Source organism: Eleginops maclovinus, chromosome 4 (assembly GCF_036324505.1).
Source record: "Eleginops maclovinus isolate JMC-PN-2008 ecotype Puerto Natales chromosome 4, JC_Emac_rtc_rv5, whole genome shotgun sequence".
Taxonomy (NCBI): domain Eukaryota; kingdom Metazoa; phylum Chordata; class Actinopteri; order Perciformes; family Eleginopidae; genus Eleginops; species Eleginops maclovinus.
In genome coordinates this window covers 12674501-12698208 of record NC_086352.1, presented here as the reverse complement: position 1 = coordinate 12698208, position 23708 = coordinate 12674501, and the positions used below count along the sequence as shown (strand labels likewise).

General features: G+C 40.6%; 1 protein-coding gene across 2 annotated transcripts in view; it reads right to left on the bottom strand.

Annotated features, from left to right (window-relative positions):
* Positions 1-291: 291 nt before the first annotated feature.
* Positions 292-23708, bottom strand: part of esrrga (estrogen-related receptor gamma a) — a 149171-nt gene continuing 125754 nt past the window's right edge. For both annotated transcript variants that reach the window (XM_063882110.1, XM_063882111.1), the window contains 3 exons: positions 10440-10546; positions 10184-10346; positions 292-6074 (listed from right to left, as the gene is read on the bottom strand). In XM_063882110.1, coding sequence (XP_063738180.1) covers positions 5830-6074; positions 10184-10346; positions 10440-10546 — 515 coding nt within the window. In that variant the 3' untranslated portion in view covers positions 292-5829. The remainder of the gene's footprint in view (positions 6075-10183; positions 10347-10439; positions 10547-23708) is intronic.

Genomic DNA, 23708 nt, shown 5'->3' with positions numbered 1-23708 from the left:
TGATTGGCCAATGCAAAACTCTGCTGGATGATGCAAAAGTACAGCTTCACCTTTCTTGAGGGACACATTTGCATCGCCTCTGAGTCATCCCTGACCTGGCCTCATTAAAATAAATTGGGCGGCGTTTTTCAAGACTTTTGTCCGTCTGGACACGGCGTAAACATAATCTTGCGAAGTACAGCTCTGTGGGAACATAGCATGCGTGCTCTGTGAACTATCACCATAAATTATGTGCTCACTGGTACCACTGTAAGAGAAATGTGTGTATAAATCAAAGACAAAAGACAGGTGTCAAAACTGGAAGCCTGGTTTTAATTGATATTGCTCTACTGTAATAATCCTGAAAGGCATAGTCTGGAGTAACACATGTAATGTTTCAACCCATAGTAGTTAAGTTACAGAATCATAGGTCTCTCTTTTTGCATTGAACAATATATACAATGTGAAATAAATACATTTACACAAATGGACATTATTGTTGGAGCACACTTGTATGATACACGTCACAAAAATATACAGGTTATTGTTTCATTTTTTTTCTTTTTTTTCATTTACTGATGTGAAGCACATCTAAAATCTACAGACATTTTTTTAATAACACTACAGGGTCGTCTCTCGTACACAACTCTTCTCCACAAAGCTGGTCTTTTTTAAATATCCTTTGTATCCAAATGTGTCATTGTTCTCTTTCCCTTTAATACTTTCTTCACATTTGCAAATTCAGACTGCAGGGGTATCTGCAGCACAAAGTGGCAGTTACATTTGGGGATTAAATACAACTAAATGACTAAACACTGTAGAGCTGTAGCTAGACACAGTTGGCCTTAGATTTCAAGGGCAGCCATGGTAGATGGACAATCCTGCCTTGTCCCTATGCCTAAAAAACTCCTTCTGTTCCAGTTAAACTATTGTTACATTGAGTATTTGCAGCTAATGGATCTAAGCTCCAGATGCGGGCGATAACATGGCGCCCAAAGTGCAGCCAGGTCAAACTCTTTCTATCGACGGCACTGCAAAAACCCAGACAGTCCTTCTTCCAACGCTCCTCATAGAAAATACCAGTTTTGGTTTGTTGTCATTTATATGGTTTGAACCTTAACTGCTGAATAATTTAATAGCAAACAGCATTTAGACGTTTAACACAAAACACAAAAAGTGCAATCATGTCCCGTCATTGCAGTTATCAAAATATTGCTTTTAAACTAGAAAAAAAGTGCTGTATGAAAACACTTACGTCTTGTACATCCAAACAATATATTGGCTATGAGCAGCAAGTTATACCAAACCCTTGGAAAGAGTCACACAATCTCCCTCCTGACTTTAGCTGCTAGATTTATTATTTTTTAACCAGCAAAAAACAAAGGAAAACCAATTCCTGTCATGACCATCATTTCCAATGAATTACTTAATCGACAAGGATAATTAGATTTTTAAGTTAATTAAAAAACAAATATATACATATCCATATTTGCAGAATTAGAAATGTATGTTGATTCCTTTTAAAACAGGGCCTTTAACCAATCCTAGATCAGCCTAAATAAAGAGAGGCGTGTGACATCTTTCATCGCGTTAGATTGTTCAGAAGTACACAGGAGAGGTTTGACAACTGACAAATAAATAAAAACAGTAACAGAAAAGAAACAATAGTAAGAAAAGAGCACCTTTCTTCCATAAGTTGTGTGTAGATGAATATACAGTGGATGATAATAACAAATACCATCTTTCTGACAATGAGACGGGGTTTAAGTTACAATCAAAACAGGAAAATATATTTAATAAACCTGTGAAATGATTTCAATTTATATCTCTTCCCTAAAACCATTATAGGTTAATGTTTAAGACCTGTGATTGGTCCTAGAGTCTTTGAATAAATGCTATTTGTAGCGCATAATTGATAAATGTGTACAAAGAGGTACAATGAGAATAGCAACATGTTCATTAAAGGAGACTTGAGATTAAATCTTGACTTTCCTAATTCTCGGGCTAGAGCAGAAATGTGTCCCAAAATGTAATGAGTGACCATTTCCCATCAACCCACAAATTAGTCCTATTGTTGACATGTCTGTTTCTGTTTGTTGTAAATCAAAAACAAAACAGGAAATGAGTTAAAACCGGACACAACAATGGGGAAAACCTTTTTTGTCTTCACGTTTTCTCTTTTTGACTGCTGAAACTGTAAAGATGACGAGCTGTATGGGAGGCAGTTATGTACAGCGAGTTTATCAAAAAAGACTCACCTACAGTTCTGAAATTACTCAAATGTCCTTTTCATTTCATCGTTATTTAAACCTAAAGATATACAGTATACCGTTTATTCTACAGGAAAGTTACACAAATGATCCCTTTTTAAATACTTGTATGGTGTTTCTTCATTTAGATACTAAATATTTAATTATGTATGTATAGTTTGGTAAAGATGATTACTGTAATTTGATCTCGGTGGTCTGGTTAAATTAAGAAGAGCCTTATCCGGTTCGGTTTCATTGAGAGAGAACCCAGTGCCCAGACCCGCAGCGGACTGATCCGACAGACAGACAGACACACAAACATGGCCTCTGCTCTACCCCGTTGTCTGAAGAAGAAGCACACGGCACAAGAACGGGAATCACCACAAGAAAAAGTACACAGCAACGCCTTAGAGGACTCATCAAAGGAGGAAAGATCGAACAGAAAGACTTTAAACAAAAAACAGATAGAACTAAAGAAGCAGGTTTTTTTCTTGATAGAAAAAACAACTAACATGGAACACACATCGAGGCTGAACTACTTTTTTTCTTCTTTTTTTTCTCGATTTTGTTTCCAATAAAATGTCTTATGTTAGAATTATAATCTGTATAATTTACAATATACAATGTTTAAGAAGGCTGAGAAAATACCCCTTACTAATAATACTGATGTTTGATACAGAGCGTGTGATGTTAAAGATCAACTACACTTAAACTGCAGCACTCCTCAGCTGTGACAAGTCGCCATTTTATATTAGATTACACTGTCGTCTACATTACACATTTTGGCATTCTTATTCGGCTTTAAAAATGACATTTAAAAAAATCCCTGGACTGTCTTCACCTGTTTAAGGTGTGATCAGTCAGCCATACAATCTTGCTTTAACGATGAAATCAATGTTTCTTCACTTGACTGTAAAATGTCACACAGATTCCTGTAAGCTCAGCTTTCCCTTTCCTGCCAATAAACCCTGCACTTAGATTTAAGAGGCAATTTTTGACTTTAAAAATGCCTGGAAAATCTCTTTAAAAAATGTCAATTTTAAAAGTGAGTTAAGTATTGAATTAACTTCACCAAAAAATAAATATTTGATGAGACTTGAAATACACATGGTGCTGTACATTTTTAGTACATCACTAATACATGCAAGCATTAAATCAAATGTATTAGTACCAGTCAAATCTTTGTAATTCTCTTTTATAATTTACGTGTTAATTTGATGAATTTCTACTGTAATTGGTAGGATCACTGGTTTTGCAATTTTGTAATAGATGCTTATAAGCATCAAGGAGCCCAGTAGCAAGCTAATTTAAATCTGTCAGTGTGGTGTTTTGTTTGTAGAACCATTTCCCTCAGCAGTTTCAGGTTATTCTAAAGGTCCCCACACTCGGCCACGTGGCTAAATAAACAAACGCATTGAGCACAAAAACTATGTTTGACTGAACAGCTGACAAATAACTGTCTAGTTTTAATTTGATTTAAAGTGACACTAACAAGAGCATGGTCTCAAAAAAGGTGCAACTTGGGATCGTTTTAGTCTGCAGCTGCTTGTGTTAGTTCTTCAGCCCAACAACCGTTGTTCACATGGCTCTTCTGTGACGGCAGCATCTCATCCTCACATTTCTGGTCCATATTTATTCCTGTCTAGCTTCCTCTTACAAATAAATTATTGACTGTTATCTAATAGCTTATGGCAAGTTACACAGAGAGAATAAGAAGCTATTCACTCCCCTCTGACCCCCATCCTCTCTCTTTCCCGAGTTTAAGACTGGCACATTATGTTAATATTGCAGACTTAGTCCATATGCACAAACCCCTCGTTTAAAAACCACTATTATTCAGAGTTTTTCTAAGATAAACGCTGATTTGTTAATACATTATTACTTGTTATATTTATATATATATATATATAAATATAAATATATATATATATATATATATATATATATATATATATGATAATTGCTGAAAGTGGTCAAGCTGATAGAAAAAAGGAAAGACATATTGATTGATTCAGTTTTAAGAAGACAAGATTAATAACAAAAAACAAAGCCGTGTTATATGTCATATACAGGATGACAATTATTTACAACCCTTATACTGGTTTCATCGCTAAGATTATTTTCAAGATAGAAATAAAGAAATTAAATAAGAGGTTTGAAAGCAACAATAGTTGTTCTTCAGTAGTCAGTTTAGTCAGCACACCTTTCCTTCTGGTTTGTATTGTGTTGAATGACTCTCAATCTCCGAATGAATCACGGAAATATCTCTGTGCCGACGCAAGAGAGGAGCTGGAGGTTGTGAATGCAGCGGAGCGAGGAGGGAAGTACTGCAGTAACACTTTGAGGTTTTTGGAGTTTGGGTAATGAGCACGGATTAATCTTAATGGCACGATGACAGACTGAAATCTCTACTGACTTTTGTGGAGAGCTACAAACCGGAACCACTGAGCGCTGAAAGCTTTCACAAAGACATCAGAACACAAGAGGAGGGTTTGACCGAATAAATACAGAGAATGTTGACTGAGCTGACATCTACCAGTTGGACAAGCAGGAATACATTTTAGATTAAGTCAGATTTAGTTAATATTTTGAATTGTGAACTCTGTCAGTCAATTACCTCTCAAGTGGTTTGAATATGTGGAAACATTTTCAGCTTGTCAAGTGTGAAAACACTATGTTTATATTGACAGTTTTGGAGGCCGGGATCCTGAAAACAAGTAAAGTTGTAGTTGAAGTTGGGAGTCCTTGGAAAACCAGGATCTGAATTTAGGGAGAACCAGTAACAGTTGACAGCAGTGGTTTCTAATCCTGGCCCTGGCTCTGCTGGTTTTCATGATAACCAGACACAATTTACTAGTGAAACCAAAACCAGCACCTTGGAGGCGCAGCATTGAAAGCAACCAGTAATCTAATCAGAAACAGTTTTGATTTGTGACAGTAACGTTTGCTGGCATCCTCTGAATGGGTGAGCTCCATTCTTTGGCAGGGCAAATCTCCTCTTCTTTTCTTTCTGTCCATCCATCCACATTTCATTGTACAAGTACTTTTTACAACAAATGTCATTAATACTGCGTCAGTGTTCTTTTTTTCTCCACTTGTTTTCATCTTGAACACTTTAAAAAAACTCTGTTGGGGGAAATAGGGAGGGTAAGGAGACACGAGTGCAGTCTAAGAGTCTCTCAGAACTGAAAGAGTTTTCAGTTTCTTTTGAAATGTGTCCTCATTTAAGCGTTCGTCTTTAATAACATCTTAATTGTTATTGAATGCATCAGAGTTTTGCCCTCTTCAATGTTTGCTGTTGAGTGATAGTTTAGAGTTTTAAAGGAAATGTCTTCTTTCCTTAGTCATACGGGGGTCATGTCAGTCTGTCAGCATCTTCCCCAAAACAAAAAGGTCAAGTGAGCGCCCTTCGTCAAAGACGGTGGAGGTTCAGGGGTTCAGGTGAGAGGTTTCGGTTACTCGTTTCTTCATATTGGGACGTGTCAGCAGACATACTTAAGGGGCATATTCTTGTGTCTGTGTGCGTGTGTGTTAGAGTGTGTGCGTGTAAAAGAGCAAGAGGTCATTCAAAGTGAGATTCAGACTGGCTGTCCTTCCATCCTCAGACCTTGGCTTCCAGCAGCTCCAGGAAGAGTTTGTGCATTGGGACTTTGCCGTCCTGCTTGATGCTGTAGAAGTGCTGCACGGCCTTGGTGGAGGTCTGGCGGAGCAGGGGGAGAGTCATGAGCAGCTTGCCCGCCCGGCGAGGGTCCTCCTGGTGCTGGGAGGCCTCGTAATCCTGCAGGGCCTCGTGGAGCACATCCTGGAGCTTCTGCACTGCGTCCACGTCTTCAATGTGCATGGAGTCTGGAGGAAAAGGAAGACGAATACAGCGTTAAAAATGATAAATGGACAAAAGTATATGTGATAATGCACGTTTTATATCCCGCAGATGTTTTGCTAAATCAAAAAAAGGGAAGAAGGGGGTTATGATTAGATTTATTTATTATTAGAACATGATACACTTGGAAAATGTCTTTAATATAAGCCTCCTAGTGTGCAGTGAACTCTTTGCTGACAGAAATGCTTATGTTTTGACTTTTCCAGCAATAAAAACAGGCTTGTTTGAAGGGCAGAAAGCTCAGCGCTAGAAATGGGGAGAGGCTCCAAACAGGCTCCGTGCCAGATCCTCAGGGTTGGATATTGTTTAAGGCATGGTCAAATTTTATGTATGTATAAAAAAAGTGTAAAACACTTAAATCGCATTAAAATATAAACCATCAGTATTAAGTTCTGCAGCCAAAATAAGTTTTTTAAAGTATAATGGTGAATGTAGCACCTTAAAATAACCCCGTTTAGTTCAAAATGTCATTACACTTCAAAGGATATAGTGAAAACTAAACAGGACTTTGGAATCAGTCGCTGCTTCTTTCTCTGCCTTTAAAGTGTGGATTTGTGGGTGTGATGAATGGACACCAACAAGACGAGTGGGCGGAGAAGAAAGAGATAGACTTGTGGAATGATAGAGAGATGCACTTACAGGGAGACTGTGTGTGTGTGTGTGTGTGTGTGTGTGTGTGTGTGTGTGTGTGTGTGTGTGTGTGTGCGTGTGTGTGCGTGTGCGTGCACAAGCATTTGCCTGCACACATCTGTAATCTCTCTTTGAGCTGGCACGTAAGGTGCGGCACATGTGGCAGTAAAGGCTGAGAATGTCCCTCAATAATAATGCTCCATATTGCCCCCTAGGGAGGCAAAGTCTTAATGCGAGTTGGCCTTTAGCTCCCAACCTCAGATCAATGTCTCCGATCAATGATTACATGCATGTTAAATAATAATCACAAGGCAACTATTGATAGGCCACCACGCCCCAACACACACACTTACACACACAAACCAGATCTGCAGGGAGAGTGAGACCTATGAGTGCATGAAGACACCTTAAAACAATGCTATGGTGCGTCTCACACTTTATGATGTGTGCTGGATGACACACACACACACACACACACACACACACACACACACACACACACACACACACACACACACACACACACACACACACACACACACACACACACACACACACACACACACACACACACACACACACACACACACACACACACACCTAGGCAAAGAAACGATGAAAATACACAAACATGCATCAAACGTAAACATGAAAATTGTTTTGTCCAGATCAAATTAACTCAACATAAAATGTGAGAACACACAAACACGCACCCACAAAGAAATACACTTTTACACATGCACAAACACAACCACATGTGTTGGATCTATAGTGCGTAATGCATGTATCAGTATGCAGCACCAGGCCGGTCAGTGTGTTGGATTCTTTAGGGATCAATAGAAACTCAGCTTCTATCTGTTCTCAGTTCTATTTTTCAATGGAAAGCAATAGGGAAAATAAGTTTATTAAGGTTAATGAGGATGGTTGTTATTTCCGTTGATTGAAAAAATAAATACAATCTAAAAAACACTGTTTTTAAGATCTCTTTTCTTAAGTATTGTAAGTAAACTTATATTATGCAAAGTGAAACGATCCATGATAACGTGAATAACGTACCAATTAAAAGTATTACTGTTTATCTCAATTAAAACAATCTTCTGTTATTAATCTTGGATTTTTAATAAGTGCTTACCTGAATTGCAGCCTATAATAGCAGTAAGTTTAAATGAAGTTTAATGAGTTTCACATTGTTTTTGATTAATGCTGGGTGCTAAGTATTTAAGCTGGTAGACATGGCTGCTGCCTGTGCTCTGACCCGCAGTACACTCACAAGTAAAACAGCAGACGTTAATGAGCACGAGCACATACGGCTGTTTAAACACACATGTTAACACGGAACCCACAATACACACACACACACACACACACACACACACACACACACACACACACACACACACACACACACACACACACACACACACACACACACACACACACACACACACACACACAAATGAATGCACAGACACACACAACACACTTTTGTTTCCCATGGCTAGTTGAGCTGTCTTTACATGTGGGGCACGTTTGCTAACATTTCTTAAGGCTTGGCTTCATTAATGCAGACGATTAGCATCCTGTGAATTAATTAGTGTCAGTGCCCTTCAAAATGCTAATGCTAGCATTCTGTTGTCTTGTAGAGCAGTTAAGAGAGTCTAGGCAATGAAGCAAAGTTTTTATTTGGGCGTCAGCTGTTTCCATTGTCTTCAGATAAAGGAATGACTATTTCAAATGTGAGTTTTCCCTATAGTGACGTAATCTATTGATAGATAAATACTCCCTGAATTTATCCTGATATTGTTTTTATCGCATGTCCCACACAGGCAAGGGATTTGAGCTTTCAGCAGCATGAAATGTTTCCAACTTCAGAATACAATATATGCTGTAGTTGACATTTACTCAATTAGTCATCTATCTGTCCCGCTCTTCAACTGCCTCCAACTTCACAGCAACAACACTATTTATTTTGGCATCGGGATATTCCTGAAACTTTAACATTACCTAGGTAAATAACCAGAGCTTCATTTAAGAGCCGATACTATCAGTAGATTGATCAATTATGGTATCTACATAAATGAATTTGGCAATCACTTTAACAATGGACATGAACATATTGGTTTCAGCTTGCGAAACATGATTTGCTATTTTTGTACATTTCTGTTTTTGGAAAACTACACTTTTTCTGTTTTTGATGTCAATCAGACAAAATAAGCAATTCCTAAGTGCTGTTTGGAAATGTTATGGGCCAGAAGAACTGCAATAGGTTTTGCAGGTGTTATTAAAGGATAATGGCAATGTAAACAATAAAACTCTATTTCTCTACCAGATCCGTCAAACCTTTATTTTCCAGTCCATTTGAACTATTAGAGGCCAAGAGGACTACTTAACACCATGTTGGCCAAATAGGTCATCATAACCACCAACATGACCATCAACACTGTGTCTAACCTGCAAAAATAGCCAGAATTCTGAAATGTCATAGACTGATACACACACATGCTCACACAAACACACACCAATAGGCAGAGCCAAGAGATTGATTGTCACATAGCCCACAGGAAAACAACATGTCAATATTTTCTGCATGTGCATGACAGTATCTGCTCTATGCGTGTGGGAAGGCATTTTTCAGTGGCTCACATTTAGTCAGAGAGATGAAATTGGCATAGTTGGGAAAAAGATCTTAATGTGTTTGTGTCTGCTGTGTTTGTGTTGAAGTTGGTGGCAGAATCAGAACAAAAGGCCCCTCCCGTCCTATTCTAAGCTCTCGCATTGCATTCTCCCACTTAAACACATTGTATTGACAGCTCCCCCCTTGTAATTAAAGAGTACTGAAGAGCTGGCCGGCTTCCAAGACAAAGTTCAAAAGACGGGTCATGGGAGGAAGAAGGCGTGTGTGTGTGAGAGAGAGTGTGTGTGCGCGTGTGTCAGTCAGCTGTCGATGCAGCTGGACACATCAGAGAGGGGGCTTTATCGACAGACTTTGGGTTCTAATGATTTTAGCTTATTTAACAGGCATCTGAAGAGACGACTATGCTAATTGTAAAAGGGATCGCCACTTTGTTTGGGGGTGGGAGGTGGGCTTAAGGATGAAGACGTGTGTGTGTGTGTACCTTTGCGTACCTTTTAAAATAACGATATGAGTGACGTGTAAGTGTATGAAGAGACCAATGTGTGTGGTTTTAACAGTTAAAGGGGGACATTTGACAGCTGCAGGTGCAGTACAAGAAAATAAGTGTCTCTATGTGTGAAAGTAACGGTCATGTGTCGCAGTGTATTTGTGTGTGTGTGAGTTTAAATGCTGAGTATTGAAATCAGTTCTTTGATGGTTCAGTTTAAATGAGTCCCGAGGGACAGGAGATTCCTGGGATTAACTCTTCCTCCACCAGTCGCGTGCTCGCTGACTCAAACACAGACAAAATAAATGTGAAGAATTTCAAACCTGAGTTAGCCAAAGCGATGGCTTTCAGAGCGACAAATTCCTCCTTCTCGAGCTTCATAGTCTTGTATTTCTTGACCAGCTGAAGGATGGCATTGTTCAGGTCCAGAAGTCCAGCTAGCTTCGACTGATCCTCGTCCATGATGTAGTCCTCAGCATACACCAACTAAAGAGAGACAGAGAGGTTGTATTAGACATGTTTAAACATATTCATATATTTCGTTAGAGCTAGGAGCAATCTAAAGTAAAAGATGCTCACCTTGTCTTCAAAGGACAGTGAGCGGTACACGACACGTAGGATCAAGATCTCCATCCATGCACTCTGCAATAGACTCATCTGGTCTGCCAAGGACAGCGTGGAGAAACCTAAGGATAATTCAGAAGCAGAAGAAAAGCAAGACATGTTTTATTTTTTGCTCTTAAACAGAAAGCTTAGAGTTAAGCAAAAGGTGATTTACTTTTTGTTAACAGAAAGTAAAACCTCAAAGAGGTATAACATAACAGAGAGAAGCTTGTTTTGAAGCTATTTAGAGGGTCAAGTTTGGCTCTTCTCCTTTCCTCCCTGCCCACCCTCCATCTATCCATCCATCCAGTTAACCAGAGTTCTCCTCCCTTCTTCCTCCTCCTCCTCCTCCTCTCGCCCCTGTGCCCAGGGCTGTTCTCTGGGGAGAGGCAGGCCTTATCTCCCCCTGACACAGCCTCCATGGATCAATGCTGGCCATCGCTGCTGCACCACTCAAACACACACACTAATTGCTGCTATAGCCTCAAAAGTCCTGCTTTCTCCGGTGTCAATCCATGTCCTTCTATTTGCCTACGTCTTTATCTGTCTGTCTCTCCACATCACAATCCATGCCTTTTTTATCTGTCAGTGTCTATCTGCGACTGACCATCTGTGTGTCTGATTCTGGCTTCACCTTCTTCCATCCATCTCAATACAACCCAACCTCATGTCCTGTATGTTCGGGTTTACCTCTGTTCTACATTTCGTGCTGGTTGCATTTTGTCTGCACTTTAACTATCTTTTGTTTGAATAATTTTCACTTCCTCATTTAAAATATCTCCAATACATTCCTGTTTAAGTGCACCAGACGGTCACTGGTTGTCTCCCCCTCTCTGTCTTTCTTTCTCTTTCTGTCCGTCTATCTCTTTAATGGAACACCTGCCAACTCACACCTTTCCTCACAGCTGTCCTCTCCTCACACACCTGTCCATTCACACCTGCTGTCTGCCTACATTGCGTTTTGTGTGTGTGCAAGCCTTCATAGGAAAGGCAAAGACAGTGGCCCATGTGAGCACACCTGTCAGACCTCACTGCAGCCCTCCTGTGTGTGTGTGTGTGTGTGTGTGTGTGTGTGTGTGTGTGTGTGTGTGTGTGTGTGTGTGTGTGTGTGTGTGTGTGTGTTTATGTGTGTGTGAGGGAGGAGCATCATGCCAGGAGAAGCAGGCAGATGAGAAGGAAGATATTTCTTCAACAACATCTGTTGCCATGTGCCTCCTCTTGAGATGGTAGGTGTGTTTGTGTGAGTGCATGTGCATTAGGGGTTCTTATCTCACAGTGTGTTGATGGGTAATGGCAGGCGTCTCATTATGTCCAGGTTGCAGGCTATTGTTGTGTGTAATGTGCTCTAATTCATTCTATCTGCAACTGTTAAAATCTCCAACACACACACACGCACACTCACACACAAACAGTAGATAGACCCCGCTGCACACACACATACAGTGTCTGATATGCATAGACATACATGTAAAGGAACATACTGGAATGAATCCAAATGTGTTTGATTAACACACACACACACGCACACACACACACGCACACACGGCTCAGTGAAGGGAGCAGTGCTGTTGCCAACTGGCAGTGTCTTCTTCTACTTAATGAAATCATCAGACGGGATTAGAGGTGAATTTCTTAAGGGGGTCTTCATGCACACATCCACACGTACACACACATCTCCTTCACTGAGGCAGATGTCTTTAGGGGGTCCTCAGAACTTCACCACTCATCCTGGGAAGGGGGAATAAGCGTAGGCACGACTAAAATTAACACACACACTTATTGAATCTGTTTAAACCCTGGGGTCAAGTGAAGAGAAGAAGACATGAGTGAGGGGTTAATATCATTAAATGGTGTCACTGGTTGGGTGTTTTTTTTTAGTTGTCTCTTTTGTGTGTGAGTGTGTGTGTGTGTGTGTGTGTGTGTGTGTGTGATTTCAGCGCTCTGGCATTTGGAACAGCACGCAGGGTTCAATCAATTCCAGCACATCCCTCTGGTGGAATTTGATCCAGTGGAGCACACATGGCTCAGAAAGTTTGCGCACACACACACACAATCACACATAAGCAAATACACACACACACAAGCAAATACACACACTGTAAATATCACCCAAAACACGCCTGGATGTCCAGCTGTATGTTGATTATATGGTTTGCATATTATTTATAGATCAACAAACTTCTCCCTAATTACACATCACATGCACACATCTGTGCACAAACTCACACACAAAGGAAACACCAATAATTAAAACCTATGTGATTATTTATTGAGCTGAAAGTGCAGCTTTTCTTATTGAGGTACGTCAACGATTTTTATCAGAACGTGGTTTGTGTATGTGTGTGTAAGGGAGTGTTCTGTGAAAGCACTTTGAGTGTTGTGAATATGTATGTGTTTTTATGGTGTATGTAACAATATTATTGTATAGAAATGTTGTTCTGTGCCCTGCCTTGTTGTTTCATCAGCATATTTGGAATATTTGTGTTTACGTACATTGCCATACACGAGTTTCTGCATGTGTGTCTCTTCCTGTGTGTATTTCTGTGTGTGTTTGTGTGTGACTTCCCGAGCCCCTCCCCTTCCCACCAGCCTGTCTGCGCTGTTCAGCCATCCAATGCCTCTTATCTGTCTGATTAATAGGCGGCCAGCTTCAGGACAAATTAATTAACAGATAACGCCATCTCTCCCTTCTTCCCTTCCTCCCCTCCTTCTCATGAAGCGATCGATACAGCAGAAGAAAAGAAACATCAATGGGAATTTAGTGCTGATGATGGAGAGAGAGAAGTATTGATAGAGAGGGGGAGAGAGAGAGAGGAGAGAGAGAGAGAGAGAGAGAGAGAAAGAGTGAGATGGAGGAGAGAAGAAAGTAAAAAGGGGGAGAGGTGTTGGATGGAGAGATGGTGGTGGTGGTTGTGGGAGACCTTTCTTTCATACCTGTGATTTCACTTGACAAAAGAAGGTTCCCTATTTGGCTCTAATTACATTTCCTTTCTGCCCATTGTTGATAAGACACCTCGTGCTATGTGTGGTAGTTTGAGTGTGTTTATGTGCGTGTGGATGTTGGGGGGCTAAGCAAAATGTAAAGTGATGTACAATGAAATTAAAGTTCAAAGCTTTGCTTAAAAATATCAATACAAACTTTTAATGAAAGAAAATTGCCAAAGGTCGGACCTGCACCTAAAGCCATTTGTTCCCTGGACTCGATTATTGGATGTATGCTTATGTCTTCAGTATGAACTCTACAGCTTATCTGCCGTAAAATAGGAGACAGTGTTGAATAATAACTGTGTTTTCACTCGTCATATGTGTGTCCATAAAGTTTGGGATTTGGTAAACAGGGCATACGGTCCCATTTTTGGTTGGATTGGGCATGTCTACTTGAACATTAGCACAATCTGTTCCTCCATCTATGAAGGTAAAGAGGTAAAATAGGTGCGGTATGTGTAGGTATGTGTGTGTGCCATACATTGGCCTGACAGAGAGAGGCTGCAGTGCAGTCATGCAGACTTAACCTCTGCTGCATGCTCTTGCGCTCTTTTCCTTTTTTCTCTTCCCTTTCCTCTATCAGACACACACATGAAGACAAACACACACACAAACACACGTCGATTCCCAAGCCACCCTGCGGCCTGTTTGTCTGCCAAATGAGTCCTGACTGCACGTTTACACCCGAGACCGCACAACAGTCTGGCACACGCACACACGTGCACGCGTGCACGCACACACACACACACACACACACACACACACACACACACACACACACACACACTATAGCCCTCTCTCACGCCCCAGTTACTACAAAGACACACACCAACACACATATCCAGGAGGCCTATGGTTACAGGGCAAATGGGAACCAGTGAGAACCGATTGTGATGCTTATGAGTACATGTGCACTTGTGTGTGTACAGTTTCTGGCGTATTGTAGAGCTATTTGTGTGTGTGAGAGAGAGATAGAGAGAGAGAGAGAGAGAGAGAGAGAGAGAGAGAGAGAGAGCGAGAGAGAGAGAGAGAGAGAGAGAGTGAGTGGATTAATGTGACGGGTGTGAAAACTGTTTGCAATGCTGATCTGGTCCAGGTTATTAACACACGACTTGTCTTCATTTTATGTCAGTGCAATAAATAGGACTTTTGGCATAAATCTGAATTCTATTTTTATAGGTTTTCCTTTTTAAGGAATCATCAATAGAAATTGAGGAATCATATTTGTAATATTTACATGCTGGATGATATTTACTAGAAAGACTGCACACCACATGGAATAATTGTATCTCTCAGCAACATCCTATGGTAGCTATATTCTTGTTGTTATGTATCTGAAGCCAAAAGGACGTTTTTGAAAAGAAAGAAAAGTTTGAATTCAAAATGAATAACGAATACCACTAATTGTTTGTCTAATTTTTGGGGAATTTAAACTGACAGCTTAAAAAGACAAGGATGGGACAGTGTGTGTCCAAATAAGAATGTGTGTGTGTGTATGTGTGTGTGTGTCGCTGTGTGTGTGTGTGTGTGTGTGTGTGTGTGTGTGTGTGTGTGTGTGTGTGTGTGTGTGTGTGTGTGTGTGTGTGTGTGTGTCTGCACATGGCCTTGGTGCTGCCAGCAGAGAAGCAGGTCAGCTCAGAGTTGCTGGACCACATTTGATTTGAATGAGCCAACTAACAACTTAACCCCCCGTGTGACACTGCGGCATGGACAGAATAAGCCAATAACGCTTGGAAAATCCATCAGGCATTATGTACATTTTCAGAAATGTTAAACCCTTGCTTTTAACTTAATAAATGCTACTATTGTTCATTTTTCACATTCTTTCAGCAACTCTTTGCTCTGTTAAAAGTGACACTGCACTCTGACCTATTTGATCATGGCCTTTGGACACATTTAACAGGAAACCTCTCAGTCTGTCTCAACAATTTAACAGCAAAAACTCACACACTTTTATCAAGGGTTATCAGTCTTGAGGTTGTAAGAATGAGCTTCTCGCATTGTCATGGAAATGTAACACAGTCCATCAAATCTGAATTCATACTAAGCTCCAGTAGGGTCAGTGGATGTGTACTGTAAATTCCTCCTGGCCTAGAGTTCCTCCTTGCAGAATCCAAAAGAAAAAGCCCTGTGATGTAAACTGTTTTACGATGGCTGCTCATTGTATGTGCTAGAGGATACTGGAATTGTGCAGCATGTACACGTATTGTGTTCTGCAGGGGACAGACTTAAGTCTTCTGGCCTACTGAGAGAGAGATTGCATTAGAACACGTGAAGTTTCCAACAGTTACCAGCACATCGCTGCACTGCATGTGTGTGTGTGTGTCTGTGTGTGTGTGTGTGTGTGTGTGTGTGTGTCTGTGTGTGTGTGTGTGTATGTTCTGTATGCACCCTGTGCTATAATGCTTCGGTGTTCTCTCTCATACTACTACGTGTTTGTGTTTAAATTTCTGTTAGTGTGCACATTGTCGCATGCCGTGTAACGCAACTGCTCCCTTGAGATGCATTTTGTGTGTGTGTTTGTGCGTGTGTGTGTGTGTACACATTTCAAACTGTTTTGTGCCATACGGCCAGACGCCGGCCCAAATGAACATGGACCCCCTGTGATGGCCTTGGCCAAGCTGAAACAAAACACACAAGATATACGCACACAACAAGCGCGCTGGCCAATGTTGTCACACGCACAGACACACGCACACGCACACGCACACACACACACACACACACACACCAGCTGACCCAATTACACAGAGATGCGCAACGAAATGGAAACAAATCTACCAAGAGAACCAGCTAATTTAGAGGGGTTTAAAGACACTCACATACAGGGCGCACACACACACACACACACACACACACACACACACACACACACACACACACACACCCTCGCTTAAAAAGGAGTATTTACCGTTTTATATATTTTCTTACTTAAAAAATGATTTTGTTGCAAAAGAAAACAAAGAAAACCTAAAGATTAAAGGTTGTCCTCCATAAAAATGTGTTAAAATAGTCGGCACTTCACTTGGGTGTTTGCTTTGTGCAGAGTTTGATAATAAAAGCTGTTTTTACATGAATGTGCCGAACGAGGAACTTGTACGAACAATGTTCGTACAATTTGCATTTTGTGACAAAACAACACGTTTGAAGTTCAAATTATTTGCAAATCATACATTCCCGCTTTCACAAACGAGAGAGAAGGAGAAAATGCTAATTTTATGATTTTTAAACAACTAATTCAACCTGTGTTGAAACATGTCGAAAAGGGATGTTAAAAAGCCTTTTGTGCACATCATGTACACATGAGCAGTATACTTAGAGTTGGTTTCATTTTGTATCAAAGTATTATAGTTGAGAACTGGATAGGATTTGGGATAGGACTAATCATTTAATAATTGATTTAATTTACTAATAAAAATCGATGTGTGGTTGACTATACTGTGTGTGCATGTTGCACAAACAGTACAGTAAATGTACAATGCATGATAACTGAAACATCATGTACAAAATCACAAACAAACGTTGGTTCACAATCAGTTGCTTTTTCTAATATGCATATTGCACGCACAAAGTTGTCATCATCTTCACCTTCATCCCCTCTTATATTGTTGGCTAAAATCTCCTTTTTCCATTTCTCTCCCCTTTCCCCCTCCCCTTCCTCCATACCCCCCATTTTTCTGTGTGCGGCCTCGGGGAGAGTGGAGCAGTCATAGGGTTGCAGTAGCCTCTAATCAGTGTGAACAGCAAGCTAATTACCAAACCCTCAGCCCTGGCTGACTGTTAATTGCATACATTAGACACCATCAGCACCACTGCAAGATTAACACTTAAAATCTTCTCATTGCTGTAGTGGGGATGAGTGCTCTGTGTGTGTGTCCATGTGTGTGCGTGAAAGAGAGAGTCGGGGAGAGAGAGACAGAGGTGGAGAGGAGGGTCGTGTGCTATATTCTCTGTATGCACGTGTGTGGTGTGTGCTGCCTCTGTGGTTGCGGGTGCTCATATTTAACACTTAATTAGAGCCAAAATGAAGACGCGGCCACAGAGAGATGTGTGTCGAGTGTTAAAGCCGTTGCGGTGGTGGGGTTGCTTGGGTGGGGGCAGCCGGTCGTTGAGGGCAACCCCGAGTCTCTGTGGAGACGACAGATGGAGTGACATTAAGAGCAATACAGTGGAGGCATTTCAAATAATAAAATATCAATATTTACATTTTAATTACCCACTTCTAGCTCCGCCAGGGCCATGTCAAGGGGTGTGTGGGTGAGTGAGTGTGTGGGCATGAGCCACAGCTAGCTCCACTGGGGCCATGTCTTCTTTTCTCTGTATATTGTCAAGTGTGCGGCTCGAGTGACTGGTCTGCTCTGCTGGAGAGTGTCTTGGTGAAATAAATGTAATGTAAATTAAGGAAACTGTTCACAGTGTCTTCCTATCATCCTCTAACTCTGCATCCTGTCCCACCCTCTGTCAATACAATGCTGATACAAGGAGGAATGACCACTCAGTGTGTTAGCATGTGCACACAAATCTGTCAGGGGAATTAACCATGTGCACACAAAACTGAGAAGCCGATGCACTGTTGACAGTGTTACAGACTAAAGAGGACATAATACCTATAACTGTTGTATAAGTAAAAGCATACCAGAACAGACAGCTGGACATGATGTGAAAGTCATTATCTATCTATCTATCTATCTATCTATCTATCTATCTATCTATCTATCTATCTATCTATCTATCTATCTATCTATCTATCTATCTATCTATCTATCTATCTATCTATCTATCTATCTATCTATCTATCTAATCCGTGATTAATTCATTTTCCCAGCTTGTTCAATTAACTGGGTTGTGGCAGGCTATTGATTTTATGGTGGATTACCTTTTCAGAACAATATTCTGCCATAACATATTCTACTGGAAAGACAAAATCCATAGTCCAAGCTACAAGCTAATTTAAACTTAACTAGGCAGGAGACATTTATTTGTTTTCCGAGATGATTATAAAACAATCTTTGTTATCACAGGTTTTGTCACTGTTGCAAACAACATTTTGCATTAAAAAGGGTTATTGATTGATGAATAGAAACTTGCTGATTGTTGCTTTAAAACAAAAGCCAATGGTCCCTGTCCAAGCCTGTTGTCTGTATATGAGATTATGAAGCTGTGTTGATTCTATCTTCCTAATCCCCCCGTAGCTTTCCATGGAGAGAGAGAAACTCCTCAGGGATTAATTTACCATTCACAGATTAGAGATATGGTCTCAAATACCATCATCCAGGACAAGCATGGAGAGGAAGGGCTCAACAATGGAGCAATGGGGAGAGAGAACAGAGAGAAGGAGCGAGACATGCCCCTACTGAAAGAACGACAGAGATGAAAACGAATGCGCACATAGAGACGGTCTTGTCTCCTGCAGCATCGCGCCTTAATGTCCTAGCTCCGAGACACGAACATTAGACCTCATTCCACCTCCTCATCTGGGCCTGAAAAAGCCTGGGCTGAAAATCTTAATTAATTGTCCAATAGTGCTGCGGGGTCATTATGCATTGCAATAAAGAAGCGTGTAATTATGAGATTTAACAGCCATTACCAAGGCCAGGAACTCATATGTCATCATCAGCAACCAAGCCAATGGTTTGGTAGGGCTGTGTGTGTGGCTTGATGGACAGCACACACGCATACACAATACACACTCTTGCATGTGTACATATTCTTCGTGTAGGTATACTGCATTTAGATGTATCAGAGAGGAATTGTTTGCCAATACAAGAGCAGATATTAAAGTGGTAGGCAAGCATGCATGGGACTGAAAGGTGAACATATACTGAAAAACACATACAAGCAAAACCACACAGAGGCACACACTCACACACACAAACACACACAAACACACATACCCATAAGTCTGACCGAGACAATAAGGCAGCCAGCTGTGATAGCAGCCTGCAGACGAAACATCCCATCGAGATTAAATAGACACAAAAATACACACATTGTTATTTCTCAGTGTGTGTGTGTGTGTGTTTGAATGCTCAGTAAAACACCAAGACCACAGCCATGGTCCTCCACAACAGAGCTGATGGGAAGTGAGATGTATAATGATTAAGTGCTGTGTACAAACCCATGCACACTATATAATGAATTAGTGAGAAAAAAAACCCCCCAAAAACAAACAATGTGTAAAACTATTTAAAATTGGAACTGGAATTTGAAAGTGAAAGAAAGGATGTAAACTGACAAATATGAGGAGTGTGTCTATGTGTGTAAACTCAGGTTTTGAAGAAGCTGCGGTGCCACCAAAAAGCTCTTGGTTATTGTGTTTCAGTTTTTTCACTCATTCATGTTGGTCCCAAACAGACTTAAAGCTGGTTAAATAAAAACATTTGATCTTTCAACCCTGCTGGGCCACCCACAGGACGAGGGGATACACTGTTGCCTATATGCAGGTGTTTTCTTCTTTATGTTTATGCTGTGTTACCTTCTATGTGTGTTTATACCTGTAAATATGAAATATATAATATGCCTCTGTGTGTGTGTGTGTGTTGTGTGCCCAGACCATAAGTCGTCCCCAGCTGGTGACAGGCACGCTCCAATCCTATTTTCCCACCTGCTTATTCCCTGATGGAAAGGATGAATCCTCCAGACTGTTATTTAAGAATGATGGGTGGAGGATGGGGCGGAGAGAGAAAGATGGAGACAGAGGGAGCTGGAAGAAAGGAGGAATGTTGAAGACATTGGGCAGAGAGAGAGAGAGAGTAAAACATAAGGGGAAGTGAGGAATAAACAGAAGTGGAAGAAGAAAAAAAAGAGGACAGAGAAAGGGAAGGAGGTGAGGATCACTGACATGGGTATGAGAGGGAGCGGAAGGCATAGGTAGGAGGAGAAAAGTGAGCAAAAAGGGGAGGAAATGGAAGATAGGGTCAGAAACAGAGAGGGAAGGTAGATAGATAAAGAGGAGGTGGACTGAGAGAGAATAACTATTTCATGCCTGTCTGTGAACTTTGCATGAACCGACGGGAATAATGTGATGCCTGACAAGCCTGTCCCTCCTTCCACTACATTTGCTGCATGCATAGGTGTGTGATATGTGTGTGTGGGTGTCTGTGAATCCATGTATGTGTGTGAACTCTTTATATTGCTTTTGGTGTGTGTGTGTGTGTGTGTGTGTGTGTGTGTGTGTGTGTGTGTGTGTGTGTACATGTGCCCCAACAGATAGAATAGGATGATGATGATTTGAAATGGAGTTTGGCCTGTGCGTAATTATGATCATCTATCTTTATGCCCCGCCAGCATATCATATCATATCACATCACATCACATCACTCTCTCTCTTTCTCAGGCACACACACACCCACATAAACACAAAAGCAAATTGAAAGTAGTAAAAGCTGACTGTTTGCTAGTGATGACTTAGATGATGATGGGCTCAGATGGTGTGCTGATTTATTTGTTACTGCTCGTCTGATGTCACATATTATAAAACTGTGCACGTCTGTGATTGTGTGCATTCGTGCACGTTCACCACATACGGGTGCTACTCTAGAAATGTACGTAGTGTTCATGATGAGTGTGTTTGTGTATGCTTGTGTGAGTGCGTTTGTTTGCGGCATCTCCCTGGTGTGTGTTTGTGTGTGTGACAGACATTATTTGATGCAGATTAGTCAGTGTTCTCAGGTTGCAGGCTGTGTCTCAAAGGCGGATAGACAAATGAATTTGATTTGCTAATGTAATCAAACTAATAAGAAAAACAGCAATGGGCTGCTGAGCGCAAATCTCATGACTTCAATATTTGTGTTTTTTTCTCACTTTAGCTTCATTTCATGACAAGCATTTTTTATTGAGATTAGAATGGAAATTACTATTAATCAAGGACCGTGATCTGAGTCTGCACCGAAACACCCCCCCCTCCCATTTTTTCCAGACACTACTTTTAAATCAGTATTTTTCCTAATATATTGCACATGTATTCAATTAACTAGGTAATCCTACTGATTTTTGATTGTGGTATGCTTGTAATGATCATATTTTCTGCAAGTGAGTTTTTTGTTTCTTTTACTTTTCATTTTGAATTCAGGTCTGATATGGTGTGACAAAGAGTGATTCAGAGACAGCTGGCACCATGTGTGAAGCAAATTGTGTGTGCACATGTGTGTGTCTGTAGGATATGTCAGGTTGCTCAACTCTAAAGGCATAAGGTATATGTGGCCACCAAGGTGTGACCTGATGGAGGTAAAACTAATGTGTGTGTGTGTGTTTGTGTGTTTAGTGTGTGAATAAAACAAAGTCTGCTTTTAAAGCTAGCACCTTTAGCTATGTGTTCTCAAGTGTCATCACTCGCACATTGTCATGGTAACACTGTCAACATGGTGAGGACGAAACAAACACATGGCATCGGACAGACACGAGAGTCAACACAGACTGAACGTGCCATCAGAGTCTGAAGTAGGCGCCTTTGTCTGGAAGTGTGTGTATGTAGGTAGAAGTGTTTTTATCAAAGCATCACATTTCCATCACTAATATCACCCTGTTATGACAATACACACTGAAACATCCTTTAAAATAAAAACAGAAATGAAAATAGAGTGGACAGAAGAAAAGCAATGCACACAAACGGGAAAATCTTTTCCCTCCACTGTTATCTCCAATTGATGACATCCATCCAATACCCTCAGGCCTAATCCAATAAAGAAAGCCCAACTTAATCCAAACATTAAGCTCAGATATCAAATATTCTTTCCCTAATTTGATTTCATCAATATTTGTTTTCATCTGCAAACAGGAGTGTGTTTGTTTGTGTGGGCTGCAAGAGGAAACCATGGCGATTGTGCATTGGAAAATAAGATGTCTCTTATGCACAAACGTGGACCATGAAACAGACAAACACACACACATGAGCAAACACACATACTTGAAGACATCAACCTCTAAATATATTATGTAGCTCAGGGATGAGCTGAAATGGAAATCAAACACACCCAACAGATCTCAGAGAAAATCAACAGCAACTGGAAACACAAACACGAAGATATGTACTAGAGAGCACAAAGAAACTCAATTGAACGAAGCAATGAACTAAATCAGATTCTGAAAGTTCATAATACTGTTTAGAATATTTATGAGTTGAATCTCATCAGAATCTGGAAAGCGCAGATCAGTTATTTCACTGCAACCAAGACAGAGTGCCGTCACTTAATTTATATTTTTACCTGACAAGACGTGTTACTAAATAAACATGGTGATGTGTGCTTTAAAAAAATACATACATATATATTTATGTTTATATTTATACGTGTGTTTATGTATTTGGCTTGTTTTTGTGTATTTACGCTGTGCTGCATATCTATGTGAATGGACTGTATATTTGCGTGCAGTGTTTGGGTTTTAAGAAGGCACCCAGCATGCTGTGACTGTCAAGGTGAACTAGCCTTAGACGACAGAATGGGGGCAAATCTGCTAGTGCGTTTGTGTGTGTATCTGTGTGACCATGTGTATTTCCGTGTAAGGGTTTGCACCAGTGTACCTAGACCAGTCGTTTTATAGCCCAGGCTAATGGCGCTGAGAGGGACAAACAGACCACAGAGGGAGGACAGGAATAAGGTTAGGAATATGAAATATTGTACCAGAAGTTTCATGGCAATAAAACTCATTGACTTAGCAATTGGAAAATAATAAAATATGTGTGTTTGTTTTTGTGAGTGGTGCTGGAGAGATGTTTCTCATCTGATTTACTACATAAAGCCAAACAAACCTCTTTGCTGATTGATGACAACACCAGCGTTAATGAGGAGGGCCAGAGAGTGACATCATCACTAGTCTGGGCTTTTACATTCCTCTATGTCACAAACAAACCCCCACACAGCGCTGTTCTGTATGTCTTCCAGTTCATTTTGAAGTGTGTGTATCCATGTGCATGGTGTGTAGAGATTCCCCTTGGCTGCTCAGACTTAACATTTGATTTGCTAAAAGGAGCTGGACACTTCTATTCATCAATATCTGATTGACTGGCTGTGCAGTTACTTGACTGACTGATTGGCTAACTAACTGACTGACTGTCTGGCAGTCTGAAGGACCAACGGTTCAACTGGTTGACTTAATCTCTAAGTGAAACCCAGTTATAGCATGATTTAGAGAGAAAGAGTATAGAAAAACAACAGTGGAGGTAAAGATAAAGGAGGGCTTTGCTTAATGATTACTCTGCGACTAGACAAAAACATATATTTTAATAAGAGTTCTGATTGAGGAGTCGATCATACTGTTTTTTAA